Consider the following 18,622-nt stretch of genomic DNA (forward strand, 5'->3'; position numbering starts at 1 on the left):
CACAACATTACCTCAGCTCAGTTATCTAACGTGCCTACCTGACCTGGCCCTTTTCCCTACCCATGATTCATAGCACCGCTTTAAGGATACCAATAATAATCTCCATCATCTTCCTCTTCTCTCGTTGGGCCTCTGCCAAGCACCATTCATCAAATGACTGATCATCGCAGAGCAAGAAGAATTAAAGCGCTCCACCTGACCGTTCTGCATGCAAAGCATGCTACATGTTCCAGAGAGAAGCTTTCAGCTGTATTGCATCACACACTTACTCATGTCTGCATCTTACAATAGGTTTGATATTTGAACCTTTATTTAACCAGGCAAGTCAGTTAAGAACAAACTGTTATGTACAATGACGGCCTACCCTAACCCGGATGGCGCTGGACCAATTGTGCGCCGCCCTATGGGACTTTGATATTGTCATACATTTGTAGTGCAGAGCAGTCTGGTGGTTAAATTAAGCAACCGTGACCTGTTATGGTTGGGACAGGAGAATGGAGGGATTCATTGTATACATGGTTTATAACACTTGATTTCACAATGAATGTAAATAATATATTGACATTAAAAAAAAAAGAACTTTTTAGTGATATATTTTCAGTTTTCCTGTCAAGTATCGAAGAATATAATAATCAGAATAGATTACTGCAGTGTGGTCACACTGGTGCAGTGGACACACCTTAAAAAGCCCACATTCTACAAGACAGTGACACTAGTATCACTAAAATACAGCCTGAAGGCAAACACAGATAGAGACAGGTCTGTGAAATGTCTAGTTATTTTCCTGATTCCTAAAAAAAGATGGAAATGACTCCCTTGCATTAAGGTAGAACATAGAAATAGAATGTTTCCCCATTCTAGAAGCAGAATATAGAACATCTTATTTACAACCCAGCCTGAAAAGGTTCTGGAGTAATTGATTTGCTTGAAGTCTGGGAATTGTCCAAATAAAGTCTAACAATTTCTAAAGAGAACTATCCAGTTACGACTGGGAACCTGTGACGCAGGGTTAGACTAATCATAATAGAAGACTTCAACTGTCAAACCACGGCTTATCAAGAGGCCAGCATTGAGACTGAGAAAAAAAAATAATGACACCAACGTTCATATTTAATCACATGGTTTAATCTACATAATACTGCCTGCTCTTAAATGAGACAGTCCAACAGAAAAATTATTTGTATACCATTCCTCCCCGCCTTACATACTAAGTACAACAAATGTTATAGCTATCAAATCAAAAACACTCAAACTAGGCTATATCATCACAGCACATCTATGGAGAAACATAATTTATTATTTTCATATAGCTTCATATCCTCTTAATTGAGGATTGCTGTTATTGTGAACGTGTCCCACTGTTCATCCCTGAAAGAGTGTTATTGCAGGTTCTCATCTTATCGACATTTAGACTAGACGATTTGATGTGGCATGAGGAACAAGTTACACTCCAGTATCCCAGGGGGTGAGGAACAGGATATTCAATTACGATTTTCTGCAAGAAATCCCCTTTAATATATTTTTCTTTGCACAAGCAACAATGTATACAGGTCTATAAAGTGCGAAAACATCACAACAACCAATCATGACACTTTTTTATTTAACTTTTTAGTTTAAATCTTGTTTTCTTTATCCCCGAAGCTCTTCTTAACGTAGTCCCAAGCTTTATAACAATGCTCCTCGAGTCCAAAATCTTTAAGGGAAGAAACACCTTTTAAAAAGTAGAACAATGTAGCTATATGCTACTGTAATCCACAGCACACAGTCAGTAGTTCACTGACGCCTTGCCCTCGACACAGAAGTCTGGGTGGTCTCTCTCCAAGAGTCAGAAGTCTGGGAGGGTCTCTCTCCAAGAGTCAGAAGTCTGGGTGGTCTCTCTCCAAGAGTCAGAAGTCTGGGTGGTCTCTCCAAGAGTCAGAAGTCTGGGTGGTCTCTCCAAGAGTCAGAAGTCTGGGTGGTCTCTCTCCAAGAGTCAGAAGTCTGGGTGGGTCTCTCTCCAAGAGTCAGAAGTCTGGGAGGGTCTCTCTCCAAGAGAAGTCTGGGAGGGTCTCTCTCCAAGAGTCAGATGTCTGGGTGGGTCTCTCTCCAAGAGTCAGATGTCTGGGTGGGTCTCTCTCCAAGAGTCAGATGTCTGGGTGGGTCTCTCTCCAAGAGTCAGATGTCTGGGTGGGTCTCTCTCCAAGAGTCAGATGTCTGGGTGGGTCTCTCTCCAAGAGTCAGAAGTCTGGGTGGGTCTCTCTCCAAGAGTCAGAAGTCTGGGTGGGTCTCTCTCCAAGAGTCAGAAGTCTGGGAGGGTCTTTGTCTCTCTCCAAGAGTTCATGCGCTAGTGTTTTGGGCCAAGCAAAAAAAAAACTAAAGCATGTAATTCAGAACACTACATTAGTGGTCTGTCTAAATCTTTGACCTATGCGTTTCAAAAACTTACCATCGCATCACATCCCTGTACTTTGTTTCAGGGAGAAAGCACTGCAATTTAAAACACTACACTTTTCACAAACTGCAAAAAACACAAACCCACTTATAAATACGCAGCAACATAGTACAGTACAGTTCAAGTTTTGGCAAATGTTTAAATCTGTCGAGTGCATTGTTCATTAGGTGGCATTACATTCATCCAAGACGATACATTAGTAGGTACTCTATATGGACACAGATTGAGGCTTGTTTTGGGACTTTGACTTAGTCTCCATCCCAAATGGCATCTATATAGTACATTACAGGTCAAAACAAGTGCACTATAAAAGGGAATAAGGTGCCATTTGGGACTCCATTATTATTAACCATTAAGGCCTGAGGGGGTGTGGTATATGGCCAGTATACCACGGCTAAGGGTTGTTCTTAAGCACGACGCAACGCAGAGTGTCTGGACACAACCCTTAGCCGTGGTATATTGGCCATATACCACAAACCCCAGAGGTTCCTTATTGTTATTATAAACTGGTTACCAACGTAATTAGAGCAGTAAAAATAAGTGTTTTGTCATACCCGTGGTATACGTTCTGATATACCACAGCTGTCAGCCAATCAGCATTCAGGGCTCGAACCACCCAGAGTATAATCATAATTTTATCACTGTCTCTGTTCTCTCTCTCAGACACAGCTCTGACAGCAACATTACTTAATATACTATGGTCAATAGAGTATTAGCTATATCTCTTAACGTAGGCTACATTTCAATATCCAGTCAGGATGCAGGCCCAATACATTGCTTCATTGTAAATGGAGTGCCAGTATAGACATCTGAACAGAGCCCTAACAGCTAGCCTACCCAATGCTAGAGTAACATTTCCCAGCCAGCCAGCCAGCCCGCCAGCCAGCCCGCCCGCCAGCCAGCCCGCCCGCCCGCCAGCCAGCCCGCCAGCCAGCCAGCCCACTGGCGGTTTAGAGCACACCAGATAAATGAAATAAAGCTAGCTAACACCACATGTTGGTGTGCGTGTATCTCACTCAAGCCAGGAAGCTATGCTATCATAGTCTGAACGAAAGATGGCCTTTACGTCTGCCAACTTTGACTTATTATTCATTATTATTCACAGCCTTTTTCTTTCTGCCTACAACAGTCATATTACTCATACTTCCTGTAGTATAAAGGTTATTCAGCCGCTTAATGCAACAAGGTTCATCCTACATCAATGCGTCTCAGTAGATTATGCACTCTTTAAACTAAGTTATTCTTCTTTAACAAATATTCTGTACCATGCAGGAACTGTGAATTCAAAACAAAAGGCTTAAAAACTAAAAACGTTTCTCTCAGAGCGAGCGATAAGAGAGATCACCTCATTCAGCTAGTCATTCAGCCACACAGAGCCCAGAGCCAGAGACTAGCACTAACTATTGTACCAAAGAAAAGTCAAAAGAAAGAAGATATGAGGAAGATGGAGAAACGACATGACAAACGCTTTGAGCTTTCAAGTAATGTTGAGCCATGTTGTTATTGTTGTTTTTGAGCAGGGTCTCATCAGGTACTCAGTATCATTACTATCAACATCACAAGTATCATCACTTTCAGCATCACCAGTATCATCAGTACTCTGTGTCGGATCCGTCGGCCGGGTCGGTGTTTCGGGACAGCATGTAGTTGTCCATGTCGATGGAGGGACAGTTGTGGATGGAGTAGCGCAGCCTCTCGGCCAGGATGGCCTGGCTGGTGTAGGGAGGCAGACGCAGCTGGAAGAAACACGTCTGGGCTGTGGGGAGCCCGTTCACAGGCTGGGGAGAAGAGGGAAGAGGGATTCACAGGGAAGGGGAAGAGGGATTCACAGGGAAGGAGAAGAGGGATTCACAGGGAAGGGGAAGAGGGATTCACAGGGAAGGGGAAGAGGGATTCACAGGGAAGAAGGATTCACAGGAAAGGGGAAGAGGGATTCACAGGGAAGGAGAAGAGGGATTCACAGGGAAGAAGAAGAGGGAAGGAGGGGTTCACAGGGAAGAAGGGTTGTTTTCACCTTTTATAAAGTAGTGAAAAAAGTGCTGAGAGTGGAGTACACAGATGACCCAAATATTGTATATTTTATATACAATACAACTAGCCTGATTAATTAGCCTGGTCCCAGATCTGTTTGTATCATCTTGCCAACTCTTATGGTCATTGGCGAGACAGCACCCCTGGATCTGGGACCAGGCTAGGGATTAATGTCACTCAAACTGAAATAAAAACTGAGTACTTACCCTGTCAACCTTGATAATCTGGAACTTCTGAGTGATGTCAGCGGGGTTGGAGGGCAGTCTGGACCTGCCGGACACGAAGCGCAGGAATAGAACCCGCTCCTCATTGGCAAACTCCTCCAGGCTCTGCCACAGCCAGCCAATCAGCTGGTGACTGTCTGTGATGTCGCGGTATCGGACTACTTTCTTGAGCATCTCCACGGAGACCTCGGGCAGACCGCAGACCAGCTGTTCTAGCTGGCGCGCCGTGAGGAGGGAGAGGAGAGGAACCGGGATGATGGAGGACATGCCCTCTCTCACCGCTGCTACCTACAGGTAAACAACAACAAGACAGACCTCAGACCAGCTGGAACCATCACAACAGCAGGGACAGACACAGCACAATGACGATACAGCAGTGTACAACAACACTACCTGTCTGTCCATCTCGTGCAGCCGGTAGTCCAGAGCCCTCTCTACGTAGTCACTCTTGTTGGAGAAGGTGAGAGAGATGTTGTGTCCCCCAGGGACCACCGGAACCAGCTTCCCATCTGCACTGTGGGCCATGAATGAGTCCAGAGGAATCATCTGGAGAGAAAGGACAGGAGGGTTACACATAACTCTCAGAACAAAGTGACAGATGCGTTTTAATGGTGTATGAAAACAAACTGAAAAGAGAAATTGCTAAGTAGTCCGGAAAAATGACATCCCTGCACAGTCCACAGCTGCAGCAGGAACATGGGGATGCAGGTCAGTTTGAACATGTCACTGGCTAAAGTAGGCAAAGAGTGGGATCTATCCAGTTTCCCGGACACAGATTAAGCCAATAGTCATGGACTAAAAGCATGTTCAATAGAGAACACCCATTGCAAATGAATATCTTTTTAGTCCAGAACTAGCTAGGGTTAATCTGTCTGGTAAACAACCCTGTATGTATCATATCCTCCCTCACCACGTGGAAGTTGTCCTCTGTGATGCCGCTGTTGTCCAGGTGCAGGATGCCGTGCAGGGAGCGGTAGGTAAGCAGGTCCACCTCCTCCAGGTCCGGCCCACCCAGGGGAATACAACACAGCTGCTTCCACACCCAGGGGGCCAGGTGCAGGTCCAGGGGCTTCTTGGTACGGATGGCCACCGCCATCAGGATGCCTAGGAAACGGAACTGGACCATGTGGTCTTCAGAGACTGCCGCTGGGTTCAGCAGGAACCTGACAGGGTGAATTAGAATCAGATTGTTCAACCAAAACTCCAGCAGAACCACAAGACAGGAAAGGCCTATTGGTTCACTTCACACACAGTAGGAGCTTTCCCAGCAGGCAAAGGTGGCTGAAATGATGTCATTACGTCACATAATCCAATCAAACCCCGGGAGACACCAGACCCCAGCAGGCAAAGCCGGTGTAAAGCACGTCGTAACAAGCAGAAACTTTCCCAGGGACAGGGCCTGGTTGAATAAAACATCTTAAGTGTTTCCCTTAAGGAATCATTTTCCCTTACCTGAGGAAATGTTTTTAAGGGTGTTACATAAAGCCCATAAAACATTTCCTTAGGTAAGGGCATACTTAAGTGGTTTTACGGTAGTTTGAAGGCATGTACGGCAGAAAGAGTATCTTGGTTACCATGGAGACAACCTTCACTGACTGAACCTCTCGTCAAAGAGATCATATTTATTTGGGGAGATCGCAAAATAGAGCTTCTACATTCAAGACATGAAAAACAAATTGATTCAGAAGATAATAAAATACGTTTCACATCAAACTAGATTACAGAGTAGGTTTTCCTTCAAATGATCTGTGAAACTTTAAGGGAAAAGGGAGGATTTAACTTTAGGATGTTGAATGCATCCATCCCCAGGTCTATTGCTTCACTATGCACATGGTAGGCAGAGCTTTGATTTGAAGGAACTCACAGCTGGTAAGATCGATGGTTTTACCATGAAAAGGAATATCAAGACAAAGAATATGAGACCGTGTGTGGAGAGCAGAGAGAGAACATGAGATATGTGGAGAGCAGAGAGAGAACATGAGAGCACAGAGAGAACATGAGAACATGTGGAGAGCAGAGAGAGAACATGAGACCATGTGGAGAGCAGAGATAATATGAGACCATGTGGAGAGCAGAGATAATATGTGACCATGTGGAGAGCAGAGATAATATGTGACCATGTGGAGAGCAGAGTCTCATGATGTACCTGTCGGTGTTACTTCCCACGTCAGTAGAGCTGTTGGGGGTGTGAATGAGCAGATCAACCACACCAGACTGCAACTCCTGAGAAGGGAACATGTCACAGCAAGACATACATATTCATCTTTTCACATCAAACATGTATGTACAATGAGCAGGGTTGAGGTCCATTTCATTTCAATGAATTCAGAAAGTGAACTGAAATTCCCCCAAAATATCTATAAAATAATTAGAATTTCAGTTAAGTTTCTGAATATACTGAGTAGAAATTTAATTAGCATCTTTGTACAAAAAAAGCTGACCTTGAACCAGGGCCTACCTGACACATCTCCGTGATGGTGTCATCAAACACCCCCCCTGCGTCGTCAGCCCCCTCCCCCACCAGCTTCACCTTCCAGGCCCTGGAGGGCAGCCTCAGCTCCAGGGGGTTCAGAGAGACCACCTGCTTAGCGATCTGCACAAAGATGGGCTTGCTGGAGCGCCCCCTGTGGTGCGGGGGACAATGGGCGTTGTTACTGTTAATCATTGAGAAGTACGAATATCAATCAGCATCCGAAACTAAAATGCAGCCTTGCAGGTGGGTCTAACCCAAGGGTAATGAACTGTCAATCATATTCAGTTAACATGTTACAGTACGATGCATGGGGGGCTAACCCAAGGGTAATGTACTGTCACTCATCTTCAGTTAACATGTTAAAGGGATCAGGATCCACTGTGTAACCTCTGTATGGAACCCCAGGGGATCAGGATCCACTGTGTAACCTCAGGATGGAACCCCGGAGGACCAGGATCCACTGTGTAACCTCTGTATGGAACCCCAGGGGACCAGGATCCACTGTGTAACCTCAGGATGGAACCCCGGAGGACCAGGATCCACTGTGTAACCTCAGGGGACCAGGATCCACTGTGTAACCTCAGGATGGAACCCCAGGGGATCAGGATCCACTGTGTAACCTCAGGATGGAACCCCGGAGGACCAGGATCCACTGTGTAACCTCTGTATGGAACCCCAGGGGACCAGGATCCACTGTGTAACCTCAGGATGGAACCCCAGGGGATCAGGATCCACTGTGTAACCTCAGGATGGAACCCCAGGGGATCAGGATCCACTGTGTAACCTCAGGATGGAACCCCAGGGGATCAGGATCCACTGTGTAACCTCAGTATGGAACCCCGGAGGACCAGGATCCACTGTGTAACCTCAGTATGGAACCCCGGAGGACCAGGATCCACTGTGTAACCTCAGTATGGAACCCCGGAGGACCAGGATCCACTGTGTAACCTCAGTATGGAACCCCGGAGGACCAGGATCCACTGTGTAACCTCAGTATGGAACCCCAGAGGACCAGGATCCACTGTGTAACCTCAGGATGGAACCCCAGGGGACCAGGATCCACTGTGTAACCTCAGGATGGAACCCCAGGGGATCAGGATCCACTGTGTAACCTCAGGATGGAACCCCAGTGGATCAGGATCCACTGTGTAACCTCAGGATGGAACCCCAGGGGATCAGGATCCACTGTGTAACCTCAGGATGGAACCCCAGGGGATCAGGATCCACTGTGTAACCTCAGGATGGAACCCCAGGGGATCTTATTTGTTATTTTGTCATCATGAAGGGCAGAAGCTGCTAACTGCTCCAGGAGTGCTGCGCTGCACTGCGAATGACCTGTTCGTCCAACTCCACAGTGTGCATGTCTTGTCCATTCACCCTCTGAATGGCAGACATATACAACCCACGTCTCAAGGCTTAAAACTCCTTCTTTTAACCTGTCTCCTCCCCTTCATCTACACTGATTGAAGTGGATTTAACAAGTGACATCAATAAGGAATCATAGCTTTCACCTGGTCTGTCTCTGTCATGGAAAGAGCAGGTGTTCTTAATGTTTTGTACACTCAGTGTAGAACGCAGTAGAGAGTTTCTTTTCACCTTTTTTTGAACCTTTTGTGATATCCGGCACCTGCTCATAAACAATGGACGTGTGTCTGTAAAAAACGTTTCACCCTCCCAAAAAAAGTTACCTGGTTGAGATCCTCTTGACTGTGATCTGGGGTCCGTAGGTCTTGCCCTGGGTCATGGTCCTCCCTATTGATCTGACCAGGGGTAGAGTGTTGACCTTGGGGGACAGGAGGCCTCTCAGCTGGCCCTGGACGATGGCTGCTGTCCCTGAGCTGTAGCGAGATGAAGACACCTGGTGACAGGGAGGAAGGGAGAGAGAAAGAGAGAGAGAAAGAGAAAGAGAGAGAGAAAGAGAGAGAAGAAAGAGAGAGAGAAAAGAAGAGAAAGAGAAAGAGAGAGAAGAGAGAGAGAGAGAGAGAGAGAAAGAGAGAGAGAAAGAGAGAGAGAAAGAGAGAGAGAAAGAGAGAGAGAAAGAGAGAGAGAAAGAGAGACAGAGAGAGAGAGAGAGAGAGAGAGAGAGAGAGAGAGAGAGAGGAGAGAGAGAGAGAGAGAGAGAGAGAGAGAGAGAGAGAGAGAGAAACACCAAGTCAGGTTAAACAGTTTTTTTGATATGCATCATCACCAGGTCTTAATATACTTCACAGAAGACATCTCAATCTAGATGGACACAGTAAACATAGAAACAGCTGTGTGTGAGTGAGTGAGTGAGTGAGTGAGTGAGTGAGTGAGCGAGTGAGCGAGTGAGCGAGCGAGCGTGTGACAGAAAGACCGGGTAACAGGTAAGACATGAGACTAACGGTAAGACTGTGTAACTCATTCCCTGACATCAATCAGAGATAATGTGAGGTTGACAAGATAAACTGAGAGCAGCTTGTTCTTTACTTGGTTCCTGGGGTGGAGGTTGAGCAGCCTCCAGGACTTGTACATGAGGTCAGAGAAGTGGTAGAGCACCCGGAGGCGGGTGTTGAGGACGTCTGGGCTGCAGTCTTTCAGAGCGTTATACTGGGGAGGGATAGACTGGGAAGACCCAGCTGGAGGTTGGCTGAGGCACCTGAAAGAGAGAGATCAGCAGACACTGTTTATGGAGGATGAAGAAGAGGTCAGACTGGGTAACAGTCCTGGGATATGTCCAACCCCAGGAGACATTATGGATAACAGCTGGTCTCCAAGCACATAGAGCTGAGGCATGCCATGTGTGTGTGTGTGTGTGTCTCTCTGACGGTGTGGTCCAGGCTGAGCTGTGTGTTTACCTGAGGCTTTGACAGAGGATGAGGGTGTGGTCCAGGCTGAGCTGTGGCAGCGACCAGCAGAGATCTGTCTGATGTTGTTTCCCTGTAGGCCTGTCACCAGGGTGGGCTCCTTCACTGGGCTTGAGTGACCAAGGCCAAGCTGAAAAAACATATCAACACAAAACAAAGACTGACTTCAGTGGAAAGTCACATTCTGAATGAGAGGACAAATCTATACACCACCATTAGTCTTAGGCTCCAGCTCAGTCGTTCAGTGATTCCTCACATCTTATCTGGTCACCACCTCCTCATTGGAAGAAAAGGTCCAAGCTCCATACTCTGAGCTCCATACTCTGAGCTCCATACTCTCAGCCCCATACTCTCAGCTCCATACTCTCAGCCCCATACTCTCAGCCCCATACTCTCAGCTCCATACTCTCAGCTCCATACTCTCAGCTCCATACTCTCAGCTCCATACTCTCAGCCCCATACTCTCAGCCCCATACTCTCAGCCCCATACTCTCAGCCCCATACTCTCAGCCCCATACTCTCAGCTCCATACTCTCAGCTCCATACTCTCAGCCCCATACTCTCAGCTCCATACTCTCAGCCCCATACTCTCAGCCCCATACTCTCAGCCCCATACTCTCAGCTCCATACTCTCAGCTCCATACTCTCAGCTCCATACTCTCAGCCCCATACTCTCAGCCCCATACTCTCAGCCCCCATACTCTCAGCTCCATACTCTCAGCTCCATACTCTCAGCTCCATACTCTCAGCTCCATACTCTCAGCCCCATACTCTCAGCCCCATACTCTCAGCCCCATACTCTCAGCTCCATACTCTCAGCCCCATACTCTCAGCCCCATACTCTCAGCCCCATACTCTCAGCCCCATACTCTCAGCTCCATACTCTCAGCTCCATACTCTCAGCTCCATACTCTCAGCCCCATACTCTCAGCCCCATACTCTCAGCCCCATACTCTCAGCCTCATACTCTCAGCTCCATACTCTCAGAGGCGAGGAGAGAGGATGCAAGTAATTGAGGAAGATGAATGAAGAACTATCTAATACTGTGGTAGAGTAGTGACGCTGTGTTCCTACCTGTCCCTCACAGTTACAGCCCCAGGCATAGACATCTCCGGTAGAAGACCAAAACCAGGACGTGCTCACAGCCCAAAGCTATGTCCTCTACAAACACCCCCTCCAGGGCTGGTACTACCTGGGGACGGTTGTGGTTCTTCAACAGAGAGTCTGGCAGGCCGATCAACCGCTCTGAGGGGAGAGGAAGGAAGGAAGGAAGGAAGGCGAGACAAGACAGCTTGAAATAGGTCTTAAAGTACTGTCAATTTTTTTTTATCTAGCTCAAGCACCACATAATCAATGCACATGAGACCACTTAGATACGGACGTATTACAATAGGTGGGGGGACTGACACATATTATGATGTAGCTGCTGTGCCTCACAAAAGCAAAGCCTGGTGGTCCATTAAAAAACAACAAGTTAGCCTACTACTGTAGTCGAGTCTGCTGTGTAGCTTCACATGATAAAAACTACATTCATTACCTTGTCCAAAGGTGTAAACATGTCCATCTTTGGCCAAGACAACAGAAAACTGTGTCCCACAGCCCAACCTTCTTGATTCCCTTGTTACACAGTTGCTCCACTTTCTACAAAGTAAAGAATAATGAAAAAGATGAATAATAAGCTTGTATACTATTGTGGAAGTTGTTGTTGTTGAAACGTGAGAGGAACACTGTAGCCTACCTGAGGATAAGACTCACAGTGCAGGGGACCAGTCCCCAGCTTCCCATAGTCCCCCGTCACCAAAGGACCAGACACTCATCCCATCGGATGACAGCACCAGGGTGTGGTTGATACCACAGGACACCTAGTCACAATGGGAGAAAGACATTGTCAACATATAGGTAACCGTTGATGAAAGCTTAAGGAGATCCACTGGCAATAGGAACCAGATATAAGTCTGGGGGCCAATAGGAAGCAGAGCAGGGGGCCTGATTGAATTCAAACAAGGTTATTAATAGAGCTCCCGAGTGGCGCAGTGGTCGAAGGCACTGTAATCTCATTGCAAGAGGCGTCACTACAGTCCCTGGTTCGATTCCAGGCTGTATCACATCCGGCTGTGATTGGGAGTCCCATAAGGCGGCGCACAATTGACCCACTGTCGTCTGGGTTTGGCCAGGGTAGGACGTCATTGTAAATAAGAATTTGTTCTTAACTGACTTGCATTGTTAAATAAAGGTTAAAAAAATTATCATAATTATCCTATGAGGGGAAATTGGATGTCACCAGCAAGACTTATGCAGCATGCATACACCAGGCCCTGACTGAGACCCCCTGCTTTAATACACCAGGCCTGTCTGATATGATGGAGCTTACCTGTCTGATATGATGGAGCTTACCTGTCTGATATGATGGAGCTTACCTGTCTGATATGATGGATGTTACCTGTCTGATATGATGGAGCTTACCTGTCTGATATGATGGATGTTACCTGTCTGATATGATGGATCTTACCTGTCTGATATGATGGATGTTACCTGTCTGATATGATGGATGTTACCTGTCTGATATGATGGATGTTACCTGTCTGATATGATGGATCTTACCTGTCTTGTTAAGTTCATGTTTTAAGTATCCCTATATTTCTGTTATTAAGGTGCTATCGTTCTGTTATTAGTAGGCCTGCGCAGCAGTCTCGTTGTTGATGGACCTGGCCTGAGTGCAATGGCAACCATGTAGTGTGCTAATACGGTTTAGTATGTCTGATATGATGGATCTTACCTGTCCAATGTGATATCCCTCCAGTGCCGTGACTCTCTCTGGCAGCATCTTGTTGGACGTTGATCTTTGACCCAGACGACCAGAGTCGCCACTACCGAAGGTGAACAGCTTCCCGTCTGCTGTAATCACGGCTGAGGTGTTTGAACCCACACGCCAACTGTTGTGTTGAAGGAATGAGAATGACAGAGACAGAGGAAACTATTCAGGATAAATGAAACCAAGACAACGTTTCCATGCTGGCCTACCACTTTGAATGAAACATCTAATGTAAATACAATGAAGGGTATGCAATCTACAGTAAGAGGGATTCATATAATGTCATTAAACTTCCCAGTAATGTTAGGTGTGACCTGTTAGGTGAGCCTCATCTCCAGTCCTACCCGCACCACCAACCTCATCTCCAGTCCTACCTGCACCACCTCCTCTCCCTGCAGGGCCTCCACCTGTTTGGGTCGTCTCTGTCTCTCACTGTTCCCATGTCCCAGCTTCCCATAGTCCCCATCACCCCAGCTGAACACCTCCCCCGTCTCCGTCAGGGCCAGGGAGGTGGCCGTCAGAACCGCAAGAGGTCACCAGCTGGGTCACCACGTAGCCTGGGGGGGGGGGGTCAACAAGGGGGACAGAGGGGTCAAAGGTGTCCAAGGTTAGAGATCAACCTGAGATAAAGATGTTACCTTGTAAGGCTGAGATGACTGTGGGGGGTATATAGGTCATCAGAGTTGCCCTGGCCCAGTCTCCCATAGCTACCCTCTCCTACAGCCAGCACTGTACCGTTAGCCTGTACCAGGAATGTACAGTTCTGCCCACACACAACCTGCAGAGAGTAGAGTATCACAGGTCAAAAACAGAGACACTTTGGGCTCAAAATGTAAGAAGTCTAAGAACTATCCAGAGCTGCCTAATCAGAAATGCTCACTACGTGTGCTGTAATGAACGTGACCCTGGTGCATTAGTAGGTTATGAACTCTACCTGATGTGTCTGGGACAGAGACGGGGCGATAGTAGGCACCATCAGGTTGGTCCCTGCGTCTGCCAGCTGTCCGTGACGGCCCGTTGCCCCACAGAAACACCTGACTCTTCCCTCCCTGCTGCCAGTCCTGTCAAATACGGTAGGAGGAGGTGGGAAAGCCTGTTAAAGTAGCTTCAAGTAGTCTGGTTTCAGATCGCTTTGTCCCGTCTTTCTAACAATGACCAAAACAGTTGGCAAGACGGCATTATTGACACCTTCAAAATGACTAATAAAGGACAGGATATCTTTATGGGAACAGTCATTTCTAACACTGAACAGTGTGAACAATAGCTAGTGATACAGCTATCTGAACATGAAGTGATGGAGCTGTGTCATGAGGCTGGCCTGGCCCAGGGAGTGGGCTCCCAGAGCTGCTGAGGGTATGTCAAGTGATACAGTAATGACATTAAGACAATAGGATATATGGTTTTACAGACAGAAATCTTACCTCAGGAGATATGGCCTGCATCAGAAATGGCACCCTATTCCCAATATAGTGGACTTCTTTTGACCTGAGCCCTATGTAGGCCCTGGTCAATAGTAGTGCACTATATAGTGAATAGAGCCCTATGTAGGGCCCTGGTCAATAGTAGTGCACTATATAGGGCATAGGGTGCCATTTGGGATGCAGATATGGTATTAGAGACAGAAATCTTACCTCAGGTCTGGTGGTGGCCCAGGACATGAGTTGTTCGTCCATCATGAAGCTCCACTTACTATTGTCCTGAGAAAGAGGAGAGAAGAAAAGAAGAGAAGAAGTAAAGAGAGGTGAAGCAAAGAGAAGAAGAGAAGAAGAGAAGAAAAAACGAAGTGCAGCGAAGAAGAGAAAGAGACAGAGGAAGAAGAGGAAATGAGAGAAGAGATGAGAAGAAGAGAAGAGATGAGACAGAAGCGACGAGATGAGAAGAAGAGAAAGAGATTGAGAAGATAGAGAAGAGATTTTTGGAATGAAGAAGAAGAGAAGAGTATGAGAAGAGAATGAGAAGAAGAGAGAGATGAGAAGAGAGAAGAGATGAGAGAAGCTAAGAGAAGAAGAAAAACGAAAGTGAACGCGAAGAAGAGAAGTTGAAGCGATGAAAGAAGAGAAGAGATGAGAAAGAAGTGAAGAGATGCGAAGAACAGAAGAGATGAGAGAAGGAAGAGAGCGAAGAAGAGAAGGAGAAAGAAGAGAGAATAACAAAGGAGAAGAGGAAGAGGAGAAGGATAAGAAGGAAAAAGGAAGTGAATCGAACGAATAGAAGAGGAAGAGGAGAAGAGTTGAGAGTAAGAGAAGAGAAGAGATGCGAAGAGAAGATGAGAAGAGAAGAGATGAGAAGAAGAGAAGAGAAGAGGAGAAGAGAGAAGAAGAGATGAGAAGAAGAGAAGAGATGAGAAGAAGAGAAGAGATGAGAAGAAGAGAAGAGATGAGAAGAAGAGAAGAGAAGAGAAGAAGAGAAGAGATGAGAAGAAGAGAAGAGATGAGAAGAACAGAAGAGATGAGAAGAAGAGAAGAGAAGAGAAGAAGAGAAGCGAAGAAGAGTGATTGACGAGACTTGAATTGAGCGCATCAACAGAACTGTGTGAGCTGCCATACATCACAGTAAATGGAAAGATGAACAAATAAAAGTCAAGTAAAAAGAAAAAACAGTTGAATGAATTACCATAATTGGATGGCAGCTAGCTGTTTCTCCAATAACTCAACCCCCACACACTCCCAAGTGCCCTTTCTACTTATGCAGTACACACTAATAGGGTTTCATTTCAGACACCATCCTAGTCTGAGGAAGCTACAGGAAGCTTCTCCTTTCTGCTCACCAGGGGCTTGGTGAGTTCTGTGGCTCCTGCCTGCTGGAACTCTGGGACAGTGAAGGATTCTGGGAACGCTGTTCCCCTGGCGATGGCCTCTGCGCTCTTCACAGTGGTGGAGAAGGTTTGGAGCCAGCTCCACTCCATGGGGCAGGAGTGTGTGTGGTCGAGGGCTGGCAGGGTGGTGGTGGGGGGGTCGGCACGGCCGACACAGGTAGTGTTCCAGGGACAAGACCGACGGTCAGAGAGGCCAGACTCTGGAGGAAGGCACTGTGGACCAACTGGTCACCCGCTGTCACGTGACTCTAGAGAGAGAGAGAGAACGCAGACACCACACACACAGACAGACAGACACACCACACACACAGAGACAGACAGACACACCACACACACACACAAGCACACACACACACAGAGACAGACAGACACACCACACACACACAGAGACCCCACACACACAGACAGAGACACCCCACACACACAGACAGACACCCCACACACACACACACCCCACACACACCCACACAACCCCACACACACACACACACAGACACCCCACACACACAGACAGAGACCCCACACACACACAGACAGAGACCCCACACACACACAGACAGAGACCCCACACACACACAGACAGAGACCCCACACACACAGACAGACACCCCACACACACAGACAGACACCCCACACACACACACAGACAGACACCCCACACACACACAGACAGACACCCCACACACACACACAGACAGACACCCCACACACACAGACACACTAATTAATCCTCAAGATCCAATGAGGTGGAAAAGTACTGTATTAGCCGATGTTCCTTTGGGCTCAATAACCTTGCAGAGAGACGGGACATTTGTCTGTAAATTGGCCTTCAGTTTGTTGAGCACTAGCGAAGGCTGTATTATATCCACCTTCCCTGTAGTAAAACCTGGATACAATTGCAGAAGTTACAACCTCTGGAATGCACCAAAAATCACAAGTTGTCATGCTGGGGCCAAACTAACTAACCAAGTAGATAACTAACTAGTTAGATAACTAACTAGTTAGATAACTAACTAAGTAGATAACTAACTAGGTAGATAACTCACTAGGTAGATAACTAAGTAGATAACCAACCAAGTAGATAACTAACCAAGTAGATAACTAACCATGTAGATAACTAACCAAGTAGATAACTAACCAAGTAGATAACTAACCAAGTAGATAACTAACCATGTAGATAACTAACCAAGTAGTAAACTAACCAAGTAGATAACTAACCAAGTAGGTAACTAACCATGTAGATAACTAACCAATTAGATAACTTACCATGTAGATAACTAACCAAGTAGATAACCAAGTAGATAAATAAACTAACCAAATAACTAGGTAGATAATTAACCAGGTAGATAATTAACCAAGTAGATATCTAACCAAGTAGATGACTAACCAAGTAGATGACTAACCAAGTAGATGACTAACCAAGTAGATAACTAACTAGGTAGATAACTAACCAAGTAGATAACTAACCAAGTAGATAACTAACCAAGTAGATACTACCAACTAACCAAGTAGATAACTACCATGTAGATAACTAACCAAGTAGATAACTAACCAAATAACTAGGTAGATACTAACCAAGTAGATAACTAACCATGTAGATAACTAACCAAGTAGATAACTAACCATGTAGATAACTAACCAAGTAGATAACTACCCAAGTAGATAACTTACATGTAGATAACTAACCAAGTAGATAAACTAACCATGTAGATAACTAACCAAGTAGATAACTAACCAAGTAGATAACTTACCATGTAGATAACTAACCAAGTAGATAACTAACCAAATAAACTAGGTAGAAATTAACCAAGTAGAGAACTAACCAAGTAGATATTAACCAAGTATATAACTAACCAAGTAGATAACTAACTAGGTAGATAACTAACTAGGTAGATAACTAACCATGTAGATAACTAACCAAGTAGATAACTAACCAAGTAGTAAACTAACCAAGTAGATAACTAACCAAGTAGATAACTAACCAAGTAGATAACTAACCATGTAGATAAACCAAGTAGATAACTAACCAAGTAGATAACTAACCAAGTAGCTAACTAACCAAATAACTAGGTAGATAACTAACCAAGTAGTAAACTAACCAAGTAGATAACTAACCAAGTAGATAACTAACCAAGTAGATAACTAACCAAGTAGATTACTAACCAAGTAGATTACTAACCAAGTAGATTACTAACCAAGTAGATTACTAACCATGTAGATTACTAACCATGTAGATAACTAACCATGTAGATAACTAACCATGTAGATAACTAACCATGTAGATAACTGACTAACTAGCTGTACTGGACTAACCCTCTCGTAGCTGTACTGTTCCTGCAGCAGTGTGGGAAGTCTCTCCAGGAAGACGGCCATGCAGGGTGCACGGTTCAGACCCAGAATGCCCTGTGTTCTGAGGACGGTGCGGCAGGATGCCAACACGTGGTTCTGGGAGATCCAGTCTGACGTACAGGGATCAGCAGAGCATCCTGTTGGAGGTGAGGTCAGACATCAGATCCTGTTCATTAAGTATCTTTCTCAGTTTAAAAAGCTGTCCTCTTATCTCCTCCCCTCTCCTTTCAACTGCACTGATCTGAAAGAAGTGACCAAGTGAAAGACAGCCTAATGATGATCTCCCACCATACTGTTTCCACCTGTCAAGTCTGTTCCAATCAGTGGAGATGAAGGGGGGAGAGACGAGAAACAGACGAGGACAGGACAGATCGTAAGAGATAGAGCCTGAGGTCTAGTTCAATGAAAGGCATACTGGACTAACCTTTGACCTCCCGGAGCAGGCAGCCACCCCTACATTTGGTATCCAGGTGGTACTGACCACTGAGCCTAGGCCTGTCACCACTGTCTGTAGGATGGAACCATCCTGTAGGAGGGGGGAACCGGGATAAGATTAGAACACATGGCACTGATAACTCCATTATGTTAGCTTTAAGATAATCTTAACTACTGATAACACTGGATATGCCACCGTGCATTATTAGTAGTGTAGTCCGTCATGC

General features: G+C 45.9%; 1 protein-coding gene and 2 long non-coding RNA genes across 3 annotated transcripts; 1 reads left to right on the forward strand and 2 right to left on the reverse strand.

The window, feature by feature from the left end:
- The first annotated feature begins 1,753 nt into the window (after positions 1-1,753).
- Positions 1,754-2,352, forward strand: LOC115149482 (uncharacterized). Its single transcript, XR_003866879.1, has 2 exons — positions 1,754-1,871; positions 2,046-2,352. It is a non-coding gene; the product is annotated as an uncharacterized LOC115149482 (long non-coding RNA).
- Positions 2,353-3,688: 1,336 nt separating this feature from the next.
- LOC115149480 (probable E3 ubiquitin-protein ligase HERC1) lies at positions 3,689-9,741 on the reverse strand. The gene is made up of 8 exons (XM_029692393.1): positions 9,608-9,741; positions 8,848-9,017; positions 7,145-7,310; positions 6,833-6,909; positions 5,597-5,849; positions 5,080-5,232; positions 4,669-4,974; positions 3,689-4,209 (listed from the first exon to the last, which is right to left on the reverse strand). Exons 1-8 carry the CDS (start codon positions 9,650-9,652, stop codon positions 4,024-4,026), a joined length of 1,356 nt encoding a protein of 451 aa, XP_029548253.1. The 5' UTR covers positions 9,653-9,741; the 3' UTR covers positions 3,689-4,023.
- Positions 9,742-9,744: 3 nt separating this feature from the next.
- On the reverse strand, positions 9,745-11,107 carry LOC115149481 (uncharacterized). Its single transcript, XR_003866878.1, has 3 exons — positions 11,059-11,107; positions 9,976-10,114; positions 9,745-9,776 (listed from the first exon to the last, which is right to left on the reverse strand). It is a non-coding gene; the product is annotated as an uncharacterized LOC115149481 (long non-coding RNA).
- Positions 11,108-18,622: the final 7,515 nt, after the last annotated feature.

Source organism: Salmo trutta, chromosome 15, assembly GCF_901001165.1.
Source record: "Salmo trutta chromosome 15, fSalTru1.1, whole genome shotgun sequence".
Taxonomy (NCBI): domain Eukaryota; kingdom Metazoa; phylum Chordata; class Actinopteri; order Salmoniformes; family Salmonidae; genus Salmo; species Salmo trutta.